Source organism: Podarcis vaucheri (assembly GCF_965113315.1).
Source record: "Podarcis vaucheri genome assembly, chromosome: 10".
Classification (NCBI taxonomy): domain Eukaryota; kingdom Metazoa; phylum Chordata; class Lepidosauria; order Squamata; family Lacertidae; genus Podarcis; species Podarcis vaucheri.
Window position 1 is genome coordinate 42,614,293 of NC_138748.1, and position 26,008 is coordinate 42,640,300.

Consider the following 26,008-nt stretch of genomic DNA (forward strand, 5'->3'; position numbering starts at 1 on the left):
CGCCGCCCATCCTGGGCACCCTGAAGAACTTCTATTCCCAGAAACCTTTGCGGCAGTCCGTCTTGGGCTGCCGGGTGACGTCACTTCCTCCCGGTCCGCTAAGATGGCGCCGTCCGAAAGGGCGCGTGGGGAAGGCGTCGAACCGGCTGCGCCCCTCGGCTATGCGGGTGAGCAGACGGAGGGAAGCGGGGTCGCCGGCACAGCGGTTCCTCCGGGGCCGCGGGAGGGTCACGAGGGGGGTGGGTGGGCTCGTCACCTTTCAAGGTGCCTGCAAGGCTCTTCTCTGGATCTGCAGGGCACCTTCCCAGCTTGCCTGGGCTCGCTCTCGGTGCTGCCGCGGCTCCCCGGGCTGCAGCCGCCCTGCCTTCCGCAAGGAAAACCGCACTCGCCATAGCTCAGGTGTTTCTGCAAGATTCTTGCCACTAAGGCACGAATCTCGGTGAGGCGGCGACGCAGAATTATATCTTCGAAAAGCGTTATTGGTGTGTGTTTGTTCCTCCTATGGGGAGCTCCGGATAGAGAAATTCGGATAAATTATGGAGAGAAATTCGACACTTTATTCATTGGATCTGTGACTAGGCAACAGGTTCTCACACCACTCTCACCTATCCCCCCCCCAAAAAAAAAGTAGCGTTAAACAAAAGTGTTTGTTCTTTCTAACTCGCTTCACGTGAAGGTGTGTTTTTAATAGTTTTTGAAGGTTTTAAAGCACAACCATGCTGCATGCAAGTTGAGCGGCCTGGACGTTTCTGCACATGTAGCTTGCCTTTGGATTTGATTTGGGGGGGGGTAGGGTCAGGACCTGAAGGAGAAATCTTAACAAATGGCCTTTTGCTGCAAAATGAGTGGTGCTTTGTATGGGATTTTGGGTTGGGCAACCAAACTATCCTCTGCCCCATCTCTGGTCTCCCAGGCCCTAGTCCAACACTCCACACCATGCATGCTTTTTACTACGAAAGATGTATTTGGGTGAGGGGAGCTGAATCCTCTTTCTGGACTGTGCTCCATTGCTTCAGGCACTTTTGTGCCAGCCCAGCTCCAATGTCTGGAGTGAACAAATTTGAAGAGAAAAATGACTGAAGTGATGCACCACAGTGACATAAGGTGAAGGAAAAGGGCTTAGCTCCAGTCACCCACACTCACTGTAACTTTGCCCCGTTCACTTGTAGACATACCAATAAACAGACATTTCTAAAAGACATTGGCTGGGTAACATGATTAGTGTCTGCAGGCTGTTGTCTTTGATGTATCGAAGTGTCCTCCAGGTTATAGTTATTTGCTCCACAATTTTTCTTTCAGCTATTCCAGTAAAGTTCTCTGAAGAGCATCATTTCCCTCACTACCTCTATGTAAAGGAGCACAAAGTCAGGGAGGACACGGATGTGAAGAGGCCTCAAAACCGCACACTTTTTGTCTTGAATGTTCCCCCATATTGTACAAAGGTGAGTTTATTGGGGGGGGAGGGAAGGGGATTATATGAGGGCCCCAGCGACCTGTAAACGAGGGACAGCCAAGAAGAGAGCAAATATTGATACAGTGGTACCTCTACTTAGGGACGCGATCTGTTCCGGGGTGCCGTTTGCACCCCCAAAAGTCCGTAAGTAGAGCACCGCTTCTGTGTGTGTGTGTGTGTGTGTGTGTGTGTGTGTGATGTGATAGAGTTCTCCTGTGCATGCAAGAAGCTTGCAGATCGCTCATGCGCGAAGTGGCGAACCCAAAAGTAAACACTTCTGGGTTTGCCGTGTTTGTAACCAGAAAAAACACAAGGTGAAGCAAACGCAACTTGAGGTATGGCTGTATTTAATTTGGAGAGCTGTGGAGAAAATGTAGAAGAGAGAGAATGGTGAATCTGTGTGTTCTTCTGGCTTTTAGAACATGTTTGCTATTTTTAAAAAGTGTATCTCAAAAATAGTAGACATACACAGCTCATAAGTTATGGGAAGACACTAATCACTGCCTACTGGATTGCATTTGAGTTTCCTGGTCATCCAATCAGTGAACTTCACTATCAGTTCGCTAAATTACAAGGGACAGCTGCAATATCCTAGTTGTCGGGTGTTCTTAAAATATAGGCTATATGAGTATCTGCATAAGAGATTGTAGCTACTGGCCTGGTTGTTAGATGTAAATGACTAAGTAGGGTATGATTGAAGAAGCTGCCTCATACCTAGTCAGACCGTTTGTTCTATCTAGCTCAGAAATTGTCTGCTGTGTAGCTCTCAAGAGTTTCAGATGGGACATTCCCAGCCATACCTGGAGATGGCAATAGCTAGAGATCAATGGGATGAAAAAGAGGGAGAATATACGTTGAGATATACTAACTATAAGCCACCCAAACACAGATTTAACTATCTTTGTTAGTATATCTCACCCATCATATCTTGTGTGGGTTTGCTCAGTTAAGCATGCAGAGGTGACTTGGGGAACCTTTGGCTCTCCTGATATTGTTGGCCTACAACTGCCCTCATCCCATTCTGGTGGGGATTGATGGGAAGTCTGTACACTGCAGACTAACTGTGAGTGAATTACCAAGTGACCTCCAGGAACCAGTGCCTTGTAGAGGAACCCTGAAATGTAAATTAATGTTTAATTAATATGTGAATCAACAAGATTGGTAACTCCTCTTAGTTTCCTGTTCCTCAATTATTATTATTATTACTTTTGCCCTGAGGAAATGCCTAGGGTAAGAAATGGTAACAAGCCCAAGTCCTGAAAGGAAAGGGGCAGAGCAGGACATGCTGACAAGGGCATTAAAAGGTGGGGGGCGGTTTTCAGCCATGAAGTGCCAAAGGATCAAGTACAGATATTAGAGAGGTAACTAATAATAATACAAGTATTAGAGAGGTGAGATGATGAGGGGGAATAATGGGGGATGATTTCAGGTTTCAGGAAATGTCCCTCTTATAGCCATGAATTGTCCTGAATTTCATTTTGTTTCTTGAAGGAATGTTTGTCCAGGCTGTTCTCGAGCTGCGGTTCTGTACGCTCTGTGGAGATGTGTGACAAGCCAAGTCTTGGAGAAAAGAAAGAAATGCCCAAGACGAAGTTTTTCAACACAGAAGCACTCCAGGTAAATCTTGAACCCTTGAGCAAGGGTGGAATTTGGAGAGGTGGGTGGGAATGTAGCATTTTAGGGGGTGGGTGGAAGCACTCTTAAGAAAAGGACCAGAGCTAAGGCTTGACTCCCTGTTGCAGCAGCTTGGACTTCATTCCCTGCAAGTTCAGCCAGCCTTGCAATTTGACGTCTGCCTGTGTGCCGGGCAAAAAGACTGCTACTTTAACAGTACCAAACTGCACTGCGGAGTTTGAACATACCCTCTCCCCTTTCCCAAGCAATATAGTGCGGAAAAGGCTTTCATCAAGGGGTGGAGGAAAGCAGGCAGTGCACACGGCATGTTTCGTGGGTGAGCGTTCAGCTCTGGAGGCTGTGCACATCCCTCTTCGCCTCTTCCATGTTTAAAAACCCAGCAGCACACATGCAGGTGGACCCAGAGCTGAACCTCAGAGGCCGCATGTATGGCTGGCTCTCTTTTTTCATGTAAAAAGAGAGGAGGGAAGGGAGGGGAAGCATGACGAAGCCAGGGGAGAGAGCAACAGGGATGTGTTTTCCCCCTTGAGTGGGTGTTTCAGTGGCTGGCTAAACCTCTCATTCTTTGGTTTGTGTGTGAGTGAAAATAGACCCAGTCCATAATCATGAACTTCTTGCTTTATAGGGGTTCAAGGTCGCTTATGTTGTGTTCAAGAATCCTGCTGGGGTGCAGGCTGCCAAGTCCTTATCAACGAAAGACCCCCTGGTGATATCTTCCAAAAGGCACCCTGTGCAAACGGGCATTCACAGTAAGTCAACCACAAACGCCTAGAAATTCCCTCTTTCTTCCTGGGCTGGCCTTCAGGTGTGTAAGGATTTAGTCTGTGGCTGGTGGAGAAATCTTGAGTGTTGTACAGGCTGGGCAGACCAGGCTTCAACTCCCCACATGGCCATGATGCTCACTTGGCAAGTCTCTCTCTCAGCCTAACAATCCTCATAAGAGCTGCAGTGCCGTAACATTTGGGATGAGAGTAAGGCGGGGAAGAGCTGCCCTGAGCTCCTTCGTGAAAGAATGGGACAGAAATAGAATACTGGTATACCAGCCAGTGTACACCACCCAGAGGGGGCTGTGAATAAGTATACAGATTCTTTAATTTAACAAAATTAGGTGTTCGCCTCTTAACGAGATTACATTTACCCATCCCTTATTACTTTTGCATTCCCCAGGCACCTCATTCACCTTGACTAGGCAGGGCAGCTTGTCTCACTCAAATGCAAGGCTGCTACCCACGCCTTCCATTTCCATCTACAACCATTATCAAAACTGGTAGAACATAGGCTTTCCCCAGCCTCTGTGCTGTATAGTCAGACTGCCTTTGATTTGTTAAACGAGCAAGGAAGGGAATGCAGAGCCACTCCCTGCTCCATCTCCTGTCCTGTGACATTGTCTTATACTAGGGGTGTCCAGCCTTTTTGGGCCACCTTCAGGGTTCACCACCGCCCTAAGGGCTACATACTGGCTGTGAGTTTCAACCATGCATGTGCATGTGTGTTTGCACACTCTAGTCATACAACACTCATGCAGGCCACACACACTCACCCCATTAGACATTCAGTCACTCAGCACTTAAGACAGAGTAAGAGAGAGAAGAAAGCAGCATTTCCAGTCCTCTCCAATCCATAGCTGGAGTGACGTTGGGGGAAATGCTGCCTGTTACTCTTAAAGGGCAGGCAGAGGGTTTTATCCATGATCTCAGCACAGTGCTGCTTGGCTCTACGCTCAGAGATAAACGATCCCTCTGCCTGTTCTTTAGAGAGGATTGTCTCTCTCCATCTCAGATTGCTCTCTAAGGATCAGGCAGAGGGCTTTATCTGTCAACCAGATCAGTAGACAAAGAGCAGGGGCTGGTGGATCACTTCCTGCAGCTTGCCAGGCTAGATCTGGGCTGCAGGTTAGCCCCCGTTTTATAGCAGTCAAGGACAGCACTTCCTGTGAAGCACACATTAAGGTAGCAGCAGCATGTCCCAACTTAAATGTACTGTGGCATGGAAGGAATCTCCTTTTCCAGAGTACAGGGGCAACCTCAGAGTATAGGGGAAACTGGGCCTTGTTATAACAATAGGATTGATTTCAATAGGCCTTTGGCCAATTAATATCCTACAGCCTTTTAAATGTATCTGTGGGAAGAGGGGTATTGTTTTGTTGTTTTGGTTTATTCTATGAACTGCCGTGGGATCTCTTGATGAAGGGTGGTATATAAATTAAGCAAACAAATAGCCAAGCAGCAAGTGGTTTGTGCAGTGGTGTTTGGTATTTCTTAACCGTAGGTGCCTCTAGTAGGAACTGTCAGTCACCTGCCAGCAAATGACTGCTCATTGACCTGAGAGAACAGGGTTTGCCATCACAGATAGGCATTCAAGTCCAGCATGCTGTCATTCTTAGAAGTGGCAGTAATTGAAATTTGATCTTGTTGTCCCCCACTGTTGAGTCCCTGGTTTCAATTGTATTAAGGGGGCCTCTAAAGTTTCCAAAATTGTGTTTTGTTCTTCTGTTGTCTTGAACATTTTTTGCACTGCAAACTGATTTATTATTTGTTTGTTTTTATCTCAGAATGGATTGCTAGATATGCAGCTTCAGTTGTGGATCCTGCTGAGCTGAAGACAGAAGTGGATGCTTTCATGCAGGCCTATGACAAGAAGGTTGCAAAGGTATGCATTGCTGAAAATATAATGGTATTAGCCAAGCATGCCCTTCCCTTGAAGGGTCCTTTGGATTCAGCATCACCTGTCTGGGTTATGATCAGCATTGACTGGGTAGAGACCCAGTGTGATGTAGTGATTAGAGAAGACTAGAGTTTACATACTCAGCCATGAAGTTCACCTGGTGTCTTGGGCCACTCATCAGCTGATGAGCAGGGATTAAATCCTGCTGCCTTGGCTGCATGATCCTGTTCCATGTTGGGAACAGGGTGTGCAGCCAATGCAGGAGTCAACCCTGTTCTCCACCAGTGATGTCAGCTGATGGGTGGGCATGCTTTGAAGGAAATGACCTTGTGAGACAAATTGGACCCCCTGGTGGGCCAAGATTTGTCTGTTGGCTGGAGGTTCCTCACCTCTGGGGTGAATCTAGAATTGAATGTTGAATGGAACACATTGTCTATATTTCTGGGTTGCTGATAACACAATCCTGCTTTCTTCAGAAAGCCCTTTTCATATGGCAAAAGGCTTTGCACTGGGCTCTTTTGCTCAAGGGCTGTGAAGTTGGGCAGGGCACCTTCTGAAATTATAAACAGTATTTCTGAGCTCGGGTAGGGCTGGGTGATGTATCAATATATTGTCCAAAACTGGTTTGAAGACCACATTGTGATACTGGTTTCATAGTTTTTGACCTGGCAATATATTGCGAGTGGGTGAGTGAATGTGTAAAAATCACAATGAGGGGAAAACAGTGAAGCTAGCCAATGCCTTAATAGCCATCCTTATTTCAGACATTGTGATATATTGGTATATGGTGGTGTTTAGCTGGTGATATATTGCCCAGCCTTACTCAGGGGGAAACTGTGAGCTTAAAGCAGCCTCTCCTGACCAGGCTTGAGATTGCTCTTTTTATTGACGCAGGAAGAAGCCAAAGCTGAGAAGGAAGATGGCATCCCGGATGAGGAAGGGTGGGTGAAGGTGACAAGGAAAGGTCGAAGGCCTGGGCTCCCTCGGACAGAAGCAGCCAACTTGCGGGCGCTGGAGAGGGAGAAGCGCAAAAGGGCACGCAAGGAGCTGCTCAATTTCTATGCTTGGCAGCATCGTGAGACCAAGAGGGAACGTGAGTCATTTCCTCTTCATCTGCTCTCTCAGTTCTGTGGAATATTTGATGCAAGAGAATGTCATCTAATTTGAATAGCATACCGTATTTACGGGAATCTAATGCGCACCTCAATTTTCAAAATCTTGAAACCAAAAAAGTATTTGCTGGCATCATTGTATCTAATATGTACCCTAATTTTTGCAATGTAAGGAAAAGGTAAAGGGACCCCTGACCGTTAGGTCCAGTCGCAGACGACTCGGGGGTTGCAGCGCTCATCTTGCTTTACTGGCCGAAGGAGCCAGCATACAGCTTCCGGGCCATGTGGCCAGCATGACTAAGCCGCTTCTGGCGAACCAGAGCAGCGCACGGAAACGCCGTTTACCTTCCCGCTGGAAGTATTTATCTACTTGCACTTTGATGTGCTTTTGAACTGCTAGGTTGGCAGGAGCAGGGACCAAGCAACAGGAGCTGACCCCGTCGCGGGGATTTGAACCGCCCACCTTCTGATCAGCAAGCCCTAGGCTCTGTAGTTTAACCCACAGTGCCACCTGCGTCCTTAATTTTTGCAATGTACTTTGCCCAAAAAGTGTGCATTACATTTGAGTAAATATGGTATTCTTTGCCAGCCTGAATTTTGGTGAAAATGTAGGAACATCTGAAGGAGCTTAGTTACTGTTTTCTGACCAGTTAAGATTGTCAGGTGTTTTGTGGAAGGGCAGATTTTTAGCTTCCAGCATCTTCTGAGTGTTTTTATTTCAACAGTAGCATGTTCTCATTACTATGCTTGCTCAGGGGATGTCTGCAAACTTTGCCACCTTTAGACATCAAACCATCCCAGAACTTGGACAGTGTGGAAAGTTAACTCAAATATGCTAGAGGAGCTTTTTCCTGCTGTGACACTGGTTCTTTCTCTGCTTTATCCAATCTCTCCTTTGTGTGTTTTTCAGACATAGCTCAACTGAGGAGGAAGTTTGAGGAGGACAAGCAGAAAATTGCTCTCCTGCGGGCGCAGCGGAAGTTTCGGCCCTACTGAGTTGCAGATCTACAGCTATTCTGAAAAGAACGGCAGCCACAGTAAGAAGTTCATTGCTGGGATAATTTTGACTTTTTCTCCTTTCCCCTCTAATATCTCCTGGAGTGTGATGGATGCAGCAGACGATGAGGGTTTGGAAATGAAATCATCTTGTTTGCTCTGACACTGTAACACTGACAGTTCATCAGCTGCCTTCTTCCCCTGTGGGGAATTCGAAGGCTGCTGTTCAAATGAAGCAGACATGTAAATATATGTTTTTATATTTGTGATATACTGCATTTTTCACTCTACAAGACACACCAGACCATAAGATGCACCTAGTTTTTGGAAGAGGAAAACAAGGGGAAAAAATCTGAATCTCAGAAGTAGCCAGCGGGATCGCACCGCAGCAATTCCTGCTGGCTATCCTAGTTTATGGGATAGCCACGCGCAGCCTCTCCTGGGCAAGGGGAGCCTTCATCCTCTGCCCGGGAGAGGCTGCATGCAGCTAAGGGTCCCCCAAGAGCCGTGCTCCCTTTAAAGAGCGCGCGGCTCTTGGGGGCTTTTCCCTGAGAAGGGCAGCCCTTCTCGGGGAAAAGCCCCCAAGAGCCGCACACACGCTCCATGCGGCTCTTTAAAGGGAGCGCTGAGCAGAGCCTCCCGTCTGCATTCGCTCCATAAGACGCGTACACACTTCCCCTTACTTTTTAGGAGGGGAAAAGTGCGTCGTACAGAGCAAAGAATACGGTACATCAGGTTTCTAGTTCTCATCGTCTTCACCAATACACGACTTCTATGTAGGAATTTTTACTGGACAATTTGTGGTCCACACAACCTGTCAAAGAACAGCTGCTTCTCTAGCTTGTACAACCCCATAAGAAACTTGCATCTCTTCTGTAAATACCTATGCCATGGATGCAAGCGGCACCTTGGAAAAGCAGACCTGTCAGAGGCTTATTTTGTGAAGCCAAAAAGAACATCCCTGTAAAATTTCTCCTCCTCCATTAGTCTCCTCAATCTGTATCACCAAACAATAAATTATTTTGAGAGATTGAAACTGTTTTGAGCATGGGTTGGTAAACGAAGACCCGCAAGCCGGACCAGGCTCAATTGCCTTCTAAAGCCAGCCCGCAGACGATCCGGGAATCGCTGCAGCCCTCATCGTCCCTTGTTCATTTTTTTTCTTTCCAAAATATAGTCCGGCCCCCCACAAGGTCTGAGGGACAGTGGACCAGCCTCCTGCTGAAAACGTTTGAGTCCCCTGGTTCAGAAGTATTTTAAATTGTATGAGGAAAGAAGTACTCCTACAAGTGCAAGCTGCAACAAACTTAGTTTTAATACCTAAACTAGCATGAGTGGCTAAAATGTTTCCTTCACTGAACTAACAGTTGTTACCTAGATAGAACACCTGGCTTTGGCCCAGAAAATCATAATCCAGTACATGAATTAACATTTTAAGACAAATCCACTCACCCACCGTATGTGTAACTGGACTAAGGCACTCGTGAAGAACTGAATTCTGACTGAGCTGTTCAGTAGAAACAGAACCAAGAATTGTTCGTGCTAAATGTCTGTGCAAGCTGTCCCCACTGCGCCACAAGGTAGTTGTGCAAGATACCCTGCAGGTCCCACAGCAGCCTCCTCACTTAAAGCAGGACTGAATCTTTCTAAGGCATCCATCTGTTCTCTAGGAAGGGTTAGTCATGATGATGTAGGTAGGCACTGCTTATAGGCTGGCTCTGGGTTTCTGGTCTTTATTTAAGAAGGTGGTGATGATCCCGGCCACAACTTGGGGCTCATTCAGGTGGACAAAATGATTGCCAGCAACTTCCACAAATTGGTAACGCTAAGAATAAGGGAGAATACAGTGAGAGATGGACCAGACGAAAGAAAACTCAGAACTATGGAACAATGAAACTTAACATTAAATGCTAGGAGTAAGGAGTTCTAATAGGTAGGCTGGATTAGCCCATCCAGAAGCATCTACAACTGCCAGCGAAAGGGTCAAAAGCAATTCAGTAGTTTTACTGAACACTTAACCACACCTGTGTTCAGTGTGGGCTTAAAGACAAACTCACATTCTGTACATTGGGTGCAAGCTCATTTTGCATAATTCTGCTTCAACTCCAGGGGAGAGACAGAGAGGTAGGAAAGTGACCCTCTGCACACTGGAAATGCTACTCAAGCTGCGCTGTTTTTTTCTCTTTCACTGACCCCTTCCCCTCCGTTTTAGTCCACCTATCCGAGCAGGAGGCTAAATCCTGATCAGCCATCAGCCAAGGCAAGGAAAAAAATGGTGCATTTGGGGAGCATCGGCAGAGCACAGGAAATATCCCTTCCATTGCCTATGCCAGGCACCCCCCCAACCTGCAGCCCTCTAGATGTTTTGGCCTACAACTCCCATGATCCCTAGCTAACAGGACCAGTGGTCAGAGATGATGGGAATTGTAGTCCAAAACTTCTGGGGGGCTGAAGTTTGGGGATGCCTGGCCTATGCGCCTTTCTTTCTCCCTTTCCTGTCATTTTTACAATCTCCACACGAGGGATTTTGACAGTTGGGTGGGGCAACCTGCCTGTCAATCATGTGGCATCAAGGTTGGCCAGCAGGAAGAGGCCAGAGGTTCCCGAGGCATCCTACAGCCCCTTAAGCCTATCTCATAACTGGGGGGGGTCTATCCAGCTGTACTCCTATTGCCTCCTTTGCCACCTCCCCCCCCCCACTGAATACATGGAAACCCCAAGCGAGAAAAGCAACTGCCCAGCAAAGCCAATGCAAAACGGCTCAGAGCAAGTTTGTGTTCCCCTCAGGACTTGCACTCACCTCTTTTAGGCTGGTCCTGAATGCTTCCTCAAGTGGCTCTACAAAATATGGGACGCTACCTTTAGGAGGATTGGTAAAAATCCCATTTTCTGCTCTAGAATAAAACAATCAGCTCTTAGTTCTGGTTGCACATAACACAAAGTTTAAATCATCTGCATGATAGCATTTCCCAAGAAATAGAAGAGGGTGCTGGATATTGCATTAGCTTTGTGGATAACCTGAAGTGATCCTTCTCACTTGTGCCACTGAAAAAAGGGTAGATTAGATTTGAGGTGTATAGGGTGTTACGGTAGGGAAAGCACTTCTGGGGTAGTTTGTTCACCTTTGGTCCCCACCCTGCACTCACCTCTCATCTGGGCCACCTAGACGCTATCAGCATGCAACAGTGGCCGCAGTCCAGAAACAGGCTGGCTAAATCAGGTGAGTGCAGCTGCTGGGTCTCAAAACCTCAGCGAGTCAGGGACTTCGCCTGCATGTGGACAGGCTCTGGCAGATTGAGCGGATGAGACCAATAGTGGGTCCACCAGCGAGAAGTGAGACAACCTTGGAAAGGGAGCCATCTGGGAGAGGGGAAAAACTGATCCTAAACCTCCATTGCCTTGCAGAATATCTTCTGGAGAAGAACAGGCAAACAAGGAGTAAACCCTGCACAAATCCAGAATGGAGTCCTTAAGACAGCTGCTGGATGGTGCCCTGTACGCCTCCTTCCGGCAACTACTGCAGCCAAACTGGTGGACCACATCAGAGAGGCCGAGAAGAGGGACATCATCTGGGCAGCCCAGAACCTCCATACACTGCCCAGAGTTGTGCCACGGGAAGGTCACTTAAGTGCTGCTAACGCAGTCGTTTGACTTCACCCCGGAGGTGCACTCCATTGTCCCTCAAGACAGACGGATGCCAACAACAAACTAGATTGGCTAAGCATGTGGCTAAGCTGGTATAATATATTTTCATGATTTTTAAAGCAGCGATGCTCCGCGGACCCAGATGGAAGTAGGCCTACTGAAAATAGTAGGACTTCATTGGAAGTAAACATTCGTGAGACTGCACTGCACTTGGAATACTACTCTGCAACTACTCTTAGGCACTACAGGAGTTCTCTAAGGAGGACTGATTCAGTCTTATGCTTGGGGCTGATCAGTGAAGCAATCCGTTTTTCTTCATTCTCTGCCGCTGCCTCTCTTTTTCTCTCAGGCAGATCTACTAGGCACTGGTTACATCTGCGTGTCACTTACCTGATCATCAGTATATCAGCCTCTATTTTCTTCAGGATGTGGCAACATTGATCCAGAGACACAAAACTGTGGTTCTGCTACGTATGATATAAAATGAGAAATAAGGAACATAACTCATCTAGTCTGTTTGACTGGCTTAGCACACAAGGGGTTTCTTCTAGAACCTGCTGGTTTTCATGCATTCCTGAAAATCAACCCAATACTACGCTGCCCCTTTATTCTGTATTGGGGGAGAGAAAGTGGAGCAGGTCACCCCACTTTACCCTCTGTTGCCAATCAGTGGGCAGGGGGGCAATAGGAGGTGCTCCACAAACGGCATTGTTCTTGCCAATACCTGGCCACAGGTCAACAGTCTTTTGGTCCTAAGGCGATTCACAGGAGACCCATTGTAATTGAAATACCAGTTGTCTACAAAAATCCTTTCCATCAGAAAAGCCCTACGGAGTTAGCCAGAAATAGGTGGAAATTAAATATTCCCATGTTCTGCAATCTAGCCAACAAAGGCTCTCACTGCAATTTTTGTGACACATGAGGAAACTAAGGTTAGAGAACCAACATTAACAAAGCTAGCCCATGCCTGAGCAGGACTTTGAGCAAGGACTAATTTGTGTACCTCCAAAACCCTTTGGGTGGATGAAAAATACAGGGGGAAACATTCAACAAAACTACATCAGAACTTACCACAAGGACCCTTAAATCTCTGTTATAAACCAAACCTAGAGAAAGAGAAGAATCACATCTCACATTTTGTACAACTCTTTTTTCTGCAAACTTTCCCCCAGCTTCTTTCTCTTAACACAGCTGAGGGGGAAGGAAGTTATTCTATAAATGGTAAGTTTAACTGGCTGTCAGAATTAAAATTTAAATACCTGGAAAGAGGACTGTGGAGTGTTCTGTAATAGGATGCACAACTCCTAAAAGACCAGGTTTATATTGGCGGGGGCAGGGGGGTGTCTCCTGGACACTATCTGTGGAAGCCTCACAGGTGGTGGTGGTGACTAAGAGTGCCTTTTAGCAGCTTAGGTTGTTTCATCATCTGTGACCCATTCTGCAGAAAGTGGACCTTGCCTCAGTGGCACATGCCCTGGTTACAGCCAGACTGGACTGTATGGGGCTGCCTTTAAACATGGTCTGGAAACTTCAGCTGGTACAGAACACAGCACTAGGGTGTTTGTGGACAACAGGCACTCAGAGCATATAGCACATAATCCATTTCAGTTGCATTAGCTGCCTGGTTGTTTCCAGGCTCAGTGTAAATTGCTGGTGGTAAAAAGTAAAGCTCTAAACTGTTTGGACAAGGTCATTTGAAGATGGGCCTTAAGAATGGCCTTGCAAGGACCCTCTCAGAGATTGTGGCCAAAATCCATCAGTCTGGCGAACCCTCGAGACTGACCTTTTCAGCGCCTAAGAACTCCCTCCCATAAGTAGCACCTCTGGACTGAAATGGGTTTTAACTTAGATCTTAGTAAACTTCTTAATTTCAAACTGCTGCTGTTTTTAATAGCTTTTAAGGTTTCAACAATCCCTTCATAAATTGCCTTGGAAGGCAGCATGTCAGTACTATCATACAAACAAGGTCAGTTCTGAATATTTAGCCACAGAATGCGCCACCGATTGTGCTAGATCATTTTAGATCTTCAGGCAGAGTCAGACCAATGGGCAGCAGGTCTCTAGTGTCTCACACAAGACTGCAACAGTCCCCTGGAACCAAAGATGCCAGCTATTAAACCTGAGACTTCCCATGTGCTCTGCCACCAAGCTCTGCTCCCCTAATTGCAGGTCCGGTGAAACACAACAGGGATCTCTTTGCATCTTAGCCTCTTACCTCCTGCCACCTCAGAAGCCCCTCGCTCCAGCAGTACCTTAGCACTCTCTTCTGTTAGCTGGCTGTTTGCTTCCATTAACCTAGGCAAGTCAAGCAGAAACATGTACAATTTTGTCAGTAAGATGCAGGCAAGAACTGCCTTCTTAGTAATGCCACCACTCACTAATCCCTCATCTTATCAAATGTTACCCAGCCACATTTGTCCATCCTGAATCTACGTTCAGCTCTTGTACAACACTGATGCCTTGTACACTTCAGAAAGCATTCAATGGTGATGCCATCAAACAGGACCCTGGACCTGACAAATCACTGATATGAACCAGGGACACCAGTTACGTTCCTTTTTTGGGGGGTGACAAAAACGTGGGTGGTATTCAACCAAGTTTTACTCAAGAGTGGAACCACTGAAATAAACATACACGACTAAGTTAGGTTTGGGAAGGCATTTTAGCTAAGTACCTAAGTTTTGAGCACCATTTCCTTGGTTGTCTCCCCCCCCCCCATTCTAGTATCTTGGTTTTGATTCTGCAAGGGAGCCAGTATGATGCAGTGGTCAGAATGTTGGAGACAAGGGTTCAAAATCCTCACTCAGCTGTGAAGCTCACTGGGTGACCTTAGGCCAGTCTCTGCCTCTCAGCAATAACCTACCCTCACAGGGTTGTGGGCATTAAATGAGAAGGAGGGAAATCATGCACGCCATCTCGAGCTCTTTGGAGAGAAAGGTGGGATATAAATGCAATAAATAAAATAAAAGAACATTTCCTTTTTCAGAATAATGGATTTGGAAAGAGGCGGCTATGTTTGGCAGGACAGACCTTGCTGTACCCCCAGGGACGAAACACCCAACAGTTGCCAGAGACCAAAGAAGGGAACTCACCTCTGAAGGGCTGCTTCAGGACTGCGTACTTTGGGGGAATGGTACTTGCTGGTCTCAAAATTCAGCAGTTCCTCAATTACCTCCCGCTGGGACTTGCAGATCTTCTCCAATTCCTATAAATCAGACGTAGTCATCTGCTTTCAGAAGTCTGTTACACCCAAAGCCCCTCACAAGGTATACAAAACAACAACATTAGTATTAGCTTCTTGGGAAGGTAAGACAAAAGTAAAGGAATTAAAAGGGTTAGCTCTTTCTATGCACTCTGACACCACTAGGCCTGACTTCCAATGCCATGCTGCCTTCCAACCTCACCTCTAAACGTGAGAAAGCATCTCTAGGGGTGAACAGCAACCTCGGCTTCTTTTCTGTATGTAATCCCGGGCCCCTTTGATAACCCTGCCAACAAGAGAGCCAACAAACAATAACAGAGCCTGGGCAGCGGCTTTTGTGGGAGGAAATCCTCCTAGGAACGAGAGCCAGTTGAATTCCCTGAAAGTCACACACACAAACGTGTCCTGATTAAGCTCATGTCATTCTGTGCAACCAGTAAACATTGGACAGGACTAGGGCTGGGCGGTATATCAATATATCATCCCAAATCAGTTTGAAGTCCATATTGTGATATTGCGTTTCATAATTTTTGACCTGGCAATATATCGCAAATCATGATGTGTGTGCAAAAGTCACCTTGGAAAAACTGAAGCCAGTCAATGCCTCTACATAGTTCAACCCTTATTTAGCTCATGACATATCCTGATGTTGAAAACCAGATATCGCCCAGCCTTAGAACAATGCTGTATTAGTATAATAGACCTCTTAGAGATCCCTGAGTTATAGATCAAATTCTTTGTATCCCATCACTGGCACATGCAGTTGCTAATTTTGGGAGAGAAAAGCTTTTTGTCTACACATTTTGACTGACTCCAAGATTGCCATGAGAGCTGGGTTAAATCACATCCCAGAAACTTAAGCATGCAAGGGAGGGAAGTTTGCCTTTCACCCACTGCCTCTACAATTGCAAGAAATACTTTCCAGCTGGGAAAAAAATCACTTAAATTTTAATTAAATGTTTATTTTATATATTGCCCTGCCTCTCTCCCAGTGCAGGAGCCAAGATGGTTCACAGGATATATGAAAACAGATTTACTTATCTATTTTCTGATTAAAGCCAGCACTTAAAAGACGTAAAAGTGGCAGTGGTAGAAAAGTCTCGTCATGTGGGGAGGAGCAATCACCTTTCCTGTACCTTGCTCCTTCTCAGTAATTAACACACCTCTGGGAATGGCTCTTTTCAAAATTAATATATCCACTGACTGGTCCTAAATCTACACGTGATGCTAAGCCTGAACTGTCGGCTCCTCCCAATAGAATCATAGAGTTGGAATGAATCCAAAGGGTCGTCTAGTCTAAACTCCTGCAAAGCAGGAATCACAGTAACCACAGACTTCCGGTTTCTTTGACAACATATTCAGACCGTTGTGCCTCTCTTCCTTGCAAATCTGCCTCATAACTCTGGAAATCTACTGCACTAAAGGAAAGGGGTGTGAGTTCCCTAACAAATGGGATAATCCACTTGACTACCATACTTTTCCGTGTATTAGATGAGGTCTTTCCCCCTCAAAACAAACATCAAAAAATGGGAGGGCGTCTTATCCACAGTGCATTTTGGTGTCGTGGGATTCGTTGCTTCCGCTAGCCTGAGATAGTCAGTGGTGTTATTAGTGGCTGCAACAAGGGCTGGTGTGGGTTGGCTGTTGCTGCGGCTTCTGGCTCCAGTGGAATAGCTGATAGGTGGGTTTTGCGCATGCGTGGCAGTGCAGGGCTGATGTGTGAGCAATCTCCAGAAACAGCGCGTCCCACATCACCAGCGCCGCCGCCAGAGACCGGCGGTCTCTGCACAGCAAGGGCTCGTCACTTCCCGCAGCCCCGGCATGAGCCATTCCCTCTGTGGGGAGCCAAAGGATAATATAACAACGAAAAGGAGATGACTGCATTCGCTGCCCTCTTCGTCCTCTGCCTTCGCCACTTCACCTCAGCTGTTGCTGCTGCTGCCACCACGGCTGCCCGTTGCCTGCCGCCTTCATGTTCTTCTCCCCGCACCCTTACCCCCGCTTCCCTCAATAAATAAGAAAGCGTGTGAGCCGCCCCTGTCGCCAGCAAGGAAGGCAGGCAGGCAGGCAGGCAGCAGCAGCGCCACCACAGAGCAAGTCACTCCGTGGTTGGAGGAGGAGGAGGAGAGTACAGAGGGCGGGAGTCACCTCATAGCAAGGCAATGGCATCCCTCCCCCTCCTCCTCGCCTCAGGCTCTGCCTGCAGGAAACAAGGACAGCAAGAAGAGGGGGAATGAACCAGGGGGAGCCATTTTCTTTAGTTTGCACCCCCAAAAATGGGGGTCGTCTTATAGATGAGGGCGTGTTATACACGGAAAAATACAGTAAGTTGTTGAGGCAAATAGGCATGAGTCCGTGTAGCCAGCAATTTGCACTTGCCCAAATGGCACGGGTGGCTGCTCAACTCACATCAGGGTTCCAACCCACATCTGTGATTTTAAAAATTGCTAATTACATAAATTGTGTTTAGCGTCTAGCCTAGGCCTGAGTAAAGCGAATAGTTGTGGTGCTGCATCTACAGCAGCAGCCCTGGGCACTGTCAAAAAGGCACAAGTCTTTTGTCCAACCTACTTGCCATGTACCCACTAGCCTTCCACCTTATAAAGGAGGGCAGAGGTGGGGCTGCCTCCCATATGCCCCACACCAGGCTCAACACTACCTCAAAAATAACCACCTTCTATTAGCAAAGAAACTTATATGGCTTCTTCAGTTCATGCCACTTCTCTCAACTATACTGCAAGGGTAGCAAAAATAATAATAATAGAATTTAACCTGAGGTGCAGGATAAAACCCATACGATTCCACCAGGATCAGCTTGTCCACCAGTTCAGGGAAAATACTAGAGAACTAGGAAGACAGAGGGGAAAAAGAAAGGAAGTTTAGCTCTTTTACCGCAGGAACAAAAAGTAATTCCTATCACTTCTGTCCAGATAGCATTTCTTATTCTCTTGTGTGTTTGTCACACGAAAAAACTGTTTTGAGAAGAGGCATTTCTATATAGATAAGTGAGTTCTGCAACAAAATGTTGCAATGTAGAATACGCCTCTGGAGGATGGTCTAGTCTTTGTCCACTTCCTTTGGTTTTCTATTAAATTTCCAACAGCCAGACAGCATTCCACGCCTACTGAGCATGCTCAGTCTTCACTGGGCTATTTCTAATTTTAAAAATCCCTCTCTTATTAAGAGTTTGTTTCCTAAATATGTTTTTGTACTTCTGAAAAGCTGAGGGTCTTGAGCCTGCCAACCCGTCCCTCTTGGGGATGGATGGTGAAGGTTTGGCAACATAAAGATCAGCACCCAGAGAAAGGAGATTGCTATTACTGTAGATAACTGGGAGCCACAGCACAGTGTTGCAAGTCTATGGTGCTGCTGTTCAAGATCCCAGCCCTTCTATTCCTCCTTCCCCCACCCCAAAACTTTATCCTCCACCCCAGCTGAGTCAGCATTGTGTGGTCACTCAGTTCTCATTGGGCTGTTGGGGGGTGTTTCTTGTTGTTTTTCCTTTTTCTAACACACTTCTGCACAGAATTCTTCCATGCCTTCCGATATGTTCCTCTTGTGTATGGATGGTGTTGTTCTTGCTACATAATCAGTGGCACTCAAACCCTGAACACTGGAAATAGAGGGAATAATGAAAATGCCCGGATAAGAATATACTCACCATGCCTGCAATACTCCCACCTGTAGGAAAGAAAAAAGAAGTCAGGTTTATATGAACACAGTGACCACCCATATAGTCCAAAGGGTATAAACTGACCAGCAATGAGAGAACAGGACCATAATTTGATAAGTGAACAAACAAAGGGGGGGAGGTGCAGTGATTTGCCAAAGAGAAAGAGAAATGGCAGGAAGTTGAGGTTTCACTTGTGTGTGAGAAACACCAGCTTCCTCGGGGAACAAGTCACTTACCCAAACTGTGGCCCATAAGGGTAAACCGATCCCATTTCATGGCTAAAAAAAGAGAGCAAATGAGAGGATGAGTTAAGACCAGATAGCCCAGGTTTCACAAGCCCCCAGGCAATCGGCAGCATCACAATACAAACATTAGCCACATCACGGCTCAAGGGCTAGCCGGCGAAAAGAGGGCGAGCCCCCTCTGTGCTAGCCCTAAATAGGACAGGCCACGCCCCCCCAGCCAGCTGGTTGGCTGGCTGGGGAGGGCAGGCCCGGCCGGGATTTCCCTGCTCTCGCGGGGGCTGCGACCAGCCCCCGCTCACGTGGGGTGGGCGTGAAGCCCGCAACCCCACCTCCTGGGCAAGCCGGAAGTGGCTCTCCCAACAGCCACAGCTAGCACGGCTGGAAATCATAGTGCAAAACATCAGGAAGTCACCAGGTTGGAGAAAGCTAGTGCAGGCTGTCCCAGGCAAGAGACAGGTAGGTAGCCATGTTGGTCTGAAGCAGTCGAAATAAATTAAAAAATTGTCCAGTAGCACCTTAGAGACCAACTAAGTTTGTTCTGGGCATAAGCTTTCGTGTGCATGCACACTTCTTTAGATACTTCTTGAATCTGAAGTCCCTCTAAAAGGGAATGCCTGATTGAGTTTTTTGATAAACAGGCAGCTAACAAGCTGCACAGGAAGAAAAGGATGTTGGGAAATTGGGAAATGGTTAATGCTGCAATAGGAGCTAATCCCCTAAATTGCACAGGGAATGTTCATAGAGGCTCAGCTCCCACAATGTACATTTCCTACAACAAGACTATGCCCTATGCAATGTGGCTGGGCTTTAGGATCTGAGACGGGCATTCACAATTATTAACTCGGTAACAATTTGCCTTCCACAACTAAAAAACAGGAATGATGTCAAAGCTCAATGCCTACTAACCGGTTTTACCAAACTAGATTAAGGTGAAAGGTTTACACCTACTCTTGAGAACTGCTACACTGAGAATTTACAACCTGTAAAACTGTAACTGTATGTATGTGCCAGTTGTGACTAGTGTTTTATTTTAGAGGCTTTGGAGCCTGTCTAATTAAAGCAAGGGCTGCAAAGTTTTATGTCTGGCCTTGAAAGTGGGTTGGGGAGAACTTGCTGGCTTCGGCTGATCAGGAAGTGTGAGAGAAACTGTCTTGACTGCAGCCAGGAGAAATATAGAGCCAGGCCACTGAGAAATTCAAATTGCCTACAGGCTACAAACAAATCCAACAGGCTCACCTGCTGCTACCCTGCGCACATCACCCACATAATCCATGAAGTGATAGATTGCCCCAGGTGGGCGGTGGGATGACAGGCCGTGTCCTGCAAGATCAATGGCCATGTAGTAACAATCTGAAAGAGAACAAAGGGAAGGGAAACAAGTCAGGTGCCAAACCACACTCCTGTATAAAGTACAGTGGTACCTCGGGTTACATACGCTTCAGGCTATACACGCTTCAGGTTACAGACGCTTCAGGTTACAGACTCCGCTAACCCAGAAATATTACCTCAGGTTAAGAACTTTGCTTCAGGATGGGAACAGAAATGGTGCTCCAGCGGCGCGGCAGCAGCAGGCCCCATTAGCTAAAGTGGTGCTTCATGTTAAGAACAGTTTCAGGTTAAGAACAGACCTCCAGAATGAATTAAGTACTTAACCTGAGATACCACTGTACTACAATTTCATTGTATTAAGTTACTTGTGCACCACAACTAACTATTGTTAGCCAGCTGTTCAAATAAAAGAATAAACAACACAGGACCCAACGAGGAATCCTACCTTTGGGGAGTAAGGGGATGAGCCTGTTGAAAGTGTTTGCATTGTCCAGCCACCCGTGCAAACAGAGGACCGGGCGGCCTTGTGGAGATCCCCATGCCTTGGCTGCGATGTGGCCCCAGGGGACCATTAACTTCATCTCTGAGATCATGTCTGAAATGAAACAACAGAAGCGTCTCCTGGTGATGATAGTGTTACCAGAGAAGGCAGTCTCACCTATGTCTCATAACCACTGGACACCAACGCTGATCAGTGTGGCATAACGGTTAGAGTGTTGGACTATGACCTGGGAGACCAGGGTTTGAATCCCCAATCACCGGGTGACCTTGGGCCAGTCACACCATCTCTCAGCCTAACCTACACTGCAGGATTGTTGTGATAATAAATTGGGGAGAACTATCTGACCACCTTGAGAGAAAAGGAGGCATATAAATGTAATAAATAAACAAACAAAAAGTCAATAAACAGATTCTGGCCCCGTGCATCCAGTCACTGAAACAAATATATCAGGCAGCGCTGGTTTGTCTGGCTGGCTGCCTCTTTCCACCCCCTTCAGAAAGATGCAGGAATGAGGGACCCATTGGGATGGTCTGCCCCTAGGGATATTTGGAACCTGACAATGATTAAATGCTTCTTGACTCACTGAGTTTCTGCTGCTCTTCCCCTAAGTTCCAGAAGCTTCTCAGCTCATTGCCAGGCAAGGAAACATACAGAAGATGATGGGCTTCCAGGATTAGCTTAAGGTCAAAGGCTGACCCACCACACCCCAACAAAATGTCTCTTGAGCATGTCAGAGGTGATCAAGCCTCTGCCTCAGCCAACATGAGCCACATTCTATTACACTCACCCACTGATGGGGACTGCCAAGTCCAATAATAATGATGATTGTAATAATGATGATGATGATAATAATTTTATTATTTATACCCCGCCCATCTGGCTGGGTTTTCCCAGTCACTCTGGGTGGCTTACAGCACATACAAAAACACAGCAAAATGTTGCTAGTGACATCTACATTTATGGGATGCTGATTGAACAGTGATGACATTTCTCAATATTCAAGTCTCAAGTCTCAATATTCAGGGTCTTATTCTCAATTTGCAATGCACCCTTTGCCCACCACTGGCGCACGCACACACTACAAACGCCATTAGAAAGCAAAATTTACTGCACAATCAACCATTTGGAAGGCTCTTCAAGGTTGCCTCAAACCAAAGCCTGGCACTGAGGTGGAACCTTTAGGTGTCTGTTTTGCCCAGGCTCACCACTCCCTTCCCACAAGAACCAACATAGGTGGGAAACAGGACCCCTGCTTCAAACACCCAGTACATTTACAAGCACAATTCAAAGTGTTGGTGCTGGCCTTTAAAGCCCTAAATGGTCTTAGCCCAGTATACCTGAAGGAGCGTCTCCACCCCCATCGTTCTGCCTGGACACCGAGGTCCAGCTCTGAGGGCCTTCTGGCGGTTCCCTCCCTGCGAGAAGTGAGGTCACAGAGAACCAGGGAGAGGGCCTTCTCGGTGGTGGCGCCTGCCTTGTGGAATGCCCTCCCATCAGATGTCAAGGAAATAAATATCTGACTTTTAGAAGACATCTGAGGACAGCCCTGTTTAGCAAAGTTTTTAATGTTTGATGTTTTATTGTGCTTTTAATTCTTTTGGGAGCCACCCAGAGTGGCTGGGGAAACCCAGCCACATGGGCGGGGTATAAATAACAAATTATTATTATTATAAAAAGCAGTCTAAGTGGAAATGGTATTTTTAAGTTAAGGGCAGTATGCACTCCCTCCATAGAGCACAGCTGACATCAAAACTGAGAAACAAGTTTAACTGCGGGTGCCTAAAGTTACCAATAAATATTTGAATCAATGCTATTGCATCAGTACTTATAGGGTTATTGTGTAAGAGAGGAGGAAAATGAAAAGATAAAGCAGCCGCAGTTTACCTGTTTACTCGTTGACCTCTCACACCCTTATGCAATGCTGGACACAACATCGGAGGACTACTGACTAACCTACTTTTACTGCACGCATCTGTGCCCGTATATCCCATTAATTTTCTTAATTAAGCTTAATTTCTAAAAGAAGCCCACTGGGGTCAGGACTATCTATAAAGCACGATAAAGTTGTGAATCTGTACCGGTGAATGGCTCCGGTGGCGAAGGGCAGGGCTGGCCGTCGCTGCACATGCTCAGAGGCCCCCTCTTCTCCATTGCGTCTCACACAGAGACCCAGCAGAGAATTGTCGAGTCAGACGCGGTGGACTTTGCAACAAGTTGTGCCGCCCGCGACCTGCCTTGTCGCCCCCTAACAATCCTGAACACTCAATAATGCGCGTGAAGGGCTCGAAAAGAGTCTGTCGGCGTTTTCCTACTAGAAATACAGAGCTGGACAGGCCCACGGAGGGGACTTTCTCCCGTCTCCAAAGCTGCTGACCCAGCGCCAACTCTGTCGAGCATTAACGAAGTGGAAGGCTGAAAACTTTGCTTAATAATTAAGAGGGGGGAAAGTAACGGCGTGAAAGTACAAGGCACCGGACCCGAAGGGACCGCTGCAATGATCCGGCCGAGTCACTCACCGCGGGACGCAGATCTCTGGCTTTCAAGCTGTGCGAAGAAAAGCAACTCTCTCCCCCATCTGCAGCTGCCGGAACCAGAGAGAAAGACTTCCCTCTGTGCGGCGAGATGCAAAGAGCAAGCTTGCAGCTCTTAAAGGGACCGGACGCTCGTTCCTTCTGCCTTTTCCTTGCTCTGGAATTCAGAGCGTCCTATGCAACCCTATGCAAGAATTGAATCCTATTGTCACAGCGCGAGCTTGTGCATGTTTACTTGAAAGGAAGCCCCATTATGCTCCACGGGGCTTACTTCCAGGTAAGTTTGCACAGGCTAAGACCGCATGGAGGAAATCTCATTGAACATTGCCAAACTTGCTTTCCAGTAAATATGATTGCATGGGGTTGCCCTGTAAAATGTAAGTTGTAACTGGGATGTTCGATCTTGACCAGGGGCCTGAAAGGAAGCTGGCGTATGAAATGGTGCAGCAAGGAACATCATGGGTTGAAATCAGCATTCGTCACTGGTATAGCTTGAAATGTGCAAAATATTTTACCATCTTCGTTTATACATTTCCACTGTTTTGCGCTGTCTGTCACATGTACAACTATCTGCCTGTTGGACAGAAGCTGTGTGTGTCCAAGGTGCAATGGGTCCCTGGCTCTCTACGAATAATTTTGTTCCCTTGAGCCTACAGTGGCTGACCTGGAAAATCTGAGAGGATGGAGAATGAGGCCTTTGGGGACGTTATAGCTATGTCCCACTCCAGGGTTGATAGTTTCCCTGCTGTAGGAAAAATAAGGACCCCATGCACCTTTTTAGCTCCCCTGACTGAACTAAACTGCTGCAGTTTGGATACTATCTGTTTCCATCCCTGATACTGGGTAGCCTAGCCTTCACACACCTGGGTGTGTGCCTATGCATACACATTGTTATCCCTATAAGCGCTGCATCCAAAGCCTCAGTTTACTGGGTATATTCAAGCCTTCTTGTCATAATGAGAGACATTTTGCTCCTAACAAAATACATAAATTGAAGCTAACAGCTCCAATGGTCCAATGTAGCCTCCCCTGGTGGCCACTACAGGTGAGTTCAGCCTTGAAAGTTTAATAGAATAATTGCTGTCCCGTTATAATTAGCAAGCAAAAAATGATGGGGAACAGCAGAAGTCACTATGGATTCATACCAGCTTCCAATCCACAGTGGTACAGTAAAAGGCTCCATTCTCTTGTTTGCAGCAAAAACCTGTGAAACATTTTCATTTCTGAGCTGGAGTTGTAGCTGCCAGCTTTCTTGTAGCAGTGCCCTGGCCTGCTGCCTTTAATTGTTGTGTCATCAGAAGCAGATGAAATGTCCTCTGCTTCTTGTGCATGCCAGGAAAAGCTTTACCTTCTGAATTCCTGTTGGCACAGAATTTATGGTAAGGCACATCAGCCTGGCCAGAACGAAGGCTGCAGACCAGTGTGGAAAGTAGTTATTGTTTCTCCTATTCGCATTTGTTTAACACAAATACACGGTTCCCCACAATATTTGAGAGGAAATTGTGACAAGCAAGGCTCTGGAACAAACACAACTCTAGCTTAATAGTCCATAGAAACATCACCTATCAGGCTTAGCCGGCAAATAATTCAGAGGTTGCCTGACATTGAATCAACACTTTAAAAACTAGATCAATCCTAGTAAAATTCATTTGCAAAGATTATTTTGAATGGATCAGGTGTGTGTGCGGTATTTAGCAGCTTTCCCATGAGATCCAAGTTCCACTAAGTCAATCAGCTCTTAGTGGAACTCGGACCTTACTGGAAAGGAATGAATACCACACACCTCTTCATTCAAAATAATCCTAGTAAATGATTTTTACTGGACAAGCTGAATGATCTAAGCATCACATCATCAACGAGGGAATCAATGTTCATTTAAGGGAACAGGCTCGGAAAAGTGAATGTAATATGCTTAACAGAATGTAATATACTTAACAGATGGAGCATCAGATTAAGCATCAACAGGAAATCTCATGTGAAGCAACATCTCCTGCATTCAGAGCCAGCCTTACCCTTAGCCAGAGTGAGTCTCCTTAGTCAGATTGTCTCCTGTGAATAGAGCTATTCAGTGCAGGTTGCCCTGAGGCAATACCTGGTCTGGGCTTTAGACTTAAAAGAGTGTGGAAAGTTTGGTGATGTGTTTCCATGGTAACTTAATTATTAAAGCATTTTCTGAATGGCTAACAGAGGTGCTGCTAGCTTTGAGGGGGCCTTCAGCAAGGTGCTTGCTTGGGGGGAGGGGGGCCACATCCCTCTTCTCCTCCCCTCCACTGCTTGTGCCCCACTTTTTGTTTTTACCTGGGGTAGTCACCTTTCTCCTTCCCTGGCTAGATGGCTATTCAAGGGGGCAAGGCTACCTGGCAGCACTATACTGGGAGCCTCCCAAAGTGGCTGGGGAAACTCAGCCAGATGGGTGGGGTATAAATAATAAATTATTATTAAATTATTATTATAATGAAAGCACTATCAATGTGCATGGTGCTTTAAGTACCGGTAACTATCAATCTGAAACACAACAGAAGGGAGATAAAACAGGGAAGGACATGAAGACAGAGGTTTCCAAGTCTGTTGAAGGTGGTCCTGAATTCATGCCTTGGTCAAACCAACAGTGGGCATTCAGAAACACATAATCTGCTGCTAGAGAACACTAGCTCAGCTCCATTGTGTTTTTGCTTTCCTATATTGTCTCTCACTCTACAACTTGCCCACAGCTGACTATCAAGACATTGCAAGGCCAGTTTCTCTTCTGCATCCATTCAGACAAAATAATACTCACTGGTTAATAGAGAACACCAAGGGCCTGACCTCTTCTATGTGATCTTCTACCTAGCACCAGACTTGCACCTACCCAGTGCCTAGAACCTCTCTACAGTATTGAGAGTGAGGAACAGAGCCCTTGGACCACTCCCTCTCCAAATGCAGCACGATTTCAAAAGCACTTCTATTGACAGATGTGTTATTGGACTGGCCTTTTCAAATACTGGCTTAGTGCAACTCTGGAATTCATGAACCTTTGGACTT

At 46.6% G+C, this 26,008-nt stretch overlaps 2 protein-coding genes across 9 annotated transcripts in view; one reads left to right on the forward strand and one right to left on the reverse strand.

Annotated features, from left to right (window-relative positions):
* RRP7A (ribosomal RNA processing 7 homolog A) lies at positions 1-14,730 on the forward strand. 3 transcript variants are annotated; one of them, XM_082240040.1, is made up of 8 exons: positions 1-167; positions 1,300-1,442; positions 2,945-3,070; positions 3,714-3,837; positions 5,640-5,737; positions 6,647-6,845; positions 7,775-7,901; positions 14,492-14,730. In XM_082240040.1, exons 1-7 carry the CDS (start codon positions 104-106, stop codon positions 7,858-7,860), a joined length of 840 nt encoding a protein of 279 aa, XP_082096166.1. In that variant the 5' UTR covers positions 1-103; the 3' UTR covers positions 7,861-7,901; positions 14,492-14,730. The 3 variants fall into 3 exon arrangements, with proteins under 3 accessions (XP_082096166.1, XP_082096165.1, XP_082096167.1); XM_082240039.1 differs by lacking the exon at positions 14,492-14,730 and adding an exon at positions 11,266-12,008; XM_082240041.1 differs by lacking the exon at positions 14,492-14,730 and adding an exon at positions 11,855-12,008.
* The window catches only part of SERHL2 (serine hydrolase like 2), a 25,277-nt gene continuing 8,426 nt past the window's right edge, over positions 9,158-26,008 (reverse strand). For 2 of the 6 annotated variants that reach the window (XM_082240026.1, XM_082240025.1), the window contains 12 exons: positions 20,400-20,549; positions 19,862-19,975; positions 18,617-18,658; positions 18,369-18,388; positions 17,480-17,554; positions 14,910-14,993; positions 14,598-14,710; positions 13,721-13,800; positions 12,577-12,611; positions 11,896-11,972; positions 10,661-10,754; positions 9,158-9,685 (listed from right to left, as the gene is read on the reverse strand). In XM_082240026.1, coding sequence (XP_082096152.1) covers positions 9,566-9,685; positions 10,661-10,754; positions 11,896-11,972; positions 12,577-12,611; positions 13,721-13,800; positions 14,598-14,710; positions 14,910-14,993; positions 17,480-17,554; positions 18,369-18,388; positions 18,617-18,658; positions 19,862-19,975; positions 20,400-20,547 — 1,002 coding nt within the window. In that variant the 5' untranslated portion in view covers positions 20,548-20,549 and the 3' untranslated portion in view covers positions 9,158-9,565. Of the gene's footprint in view, positions 9,686-10,660; positions 10,755-11,895; positions 11,973-12,576; positions 12,612-13,720; positions 13,801-14,597; positions 14,711-14,909; positions 14,994-17,479; positions 17,555-18,368; positions 18,389-18,616; positions 18,659-19,861; positions 19,976-20,399; positions 20,550-22,534; positions 22,914-22,972; positions 23,132-26,008 lie in introns of those variants that run through there. The other 4 variants (XM_082240024.1, XM_082240023.1, XM_082240022.1 and 1 more) reach the window with 4 other exon arrangements.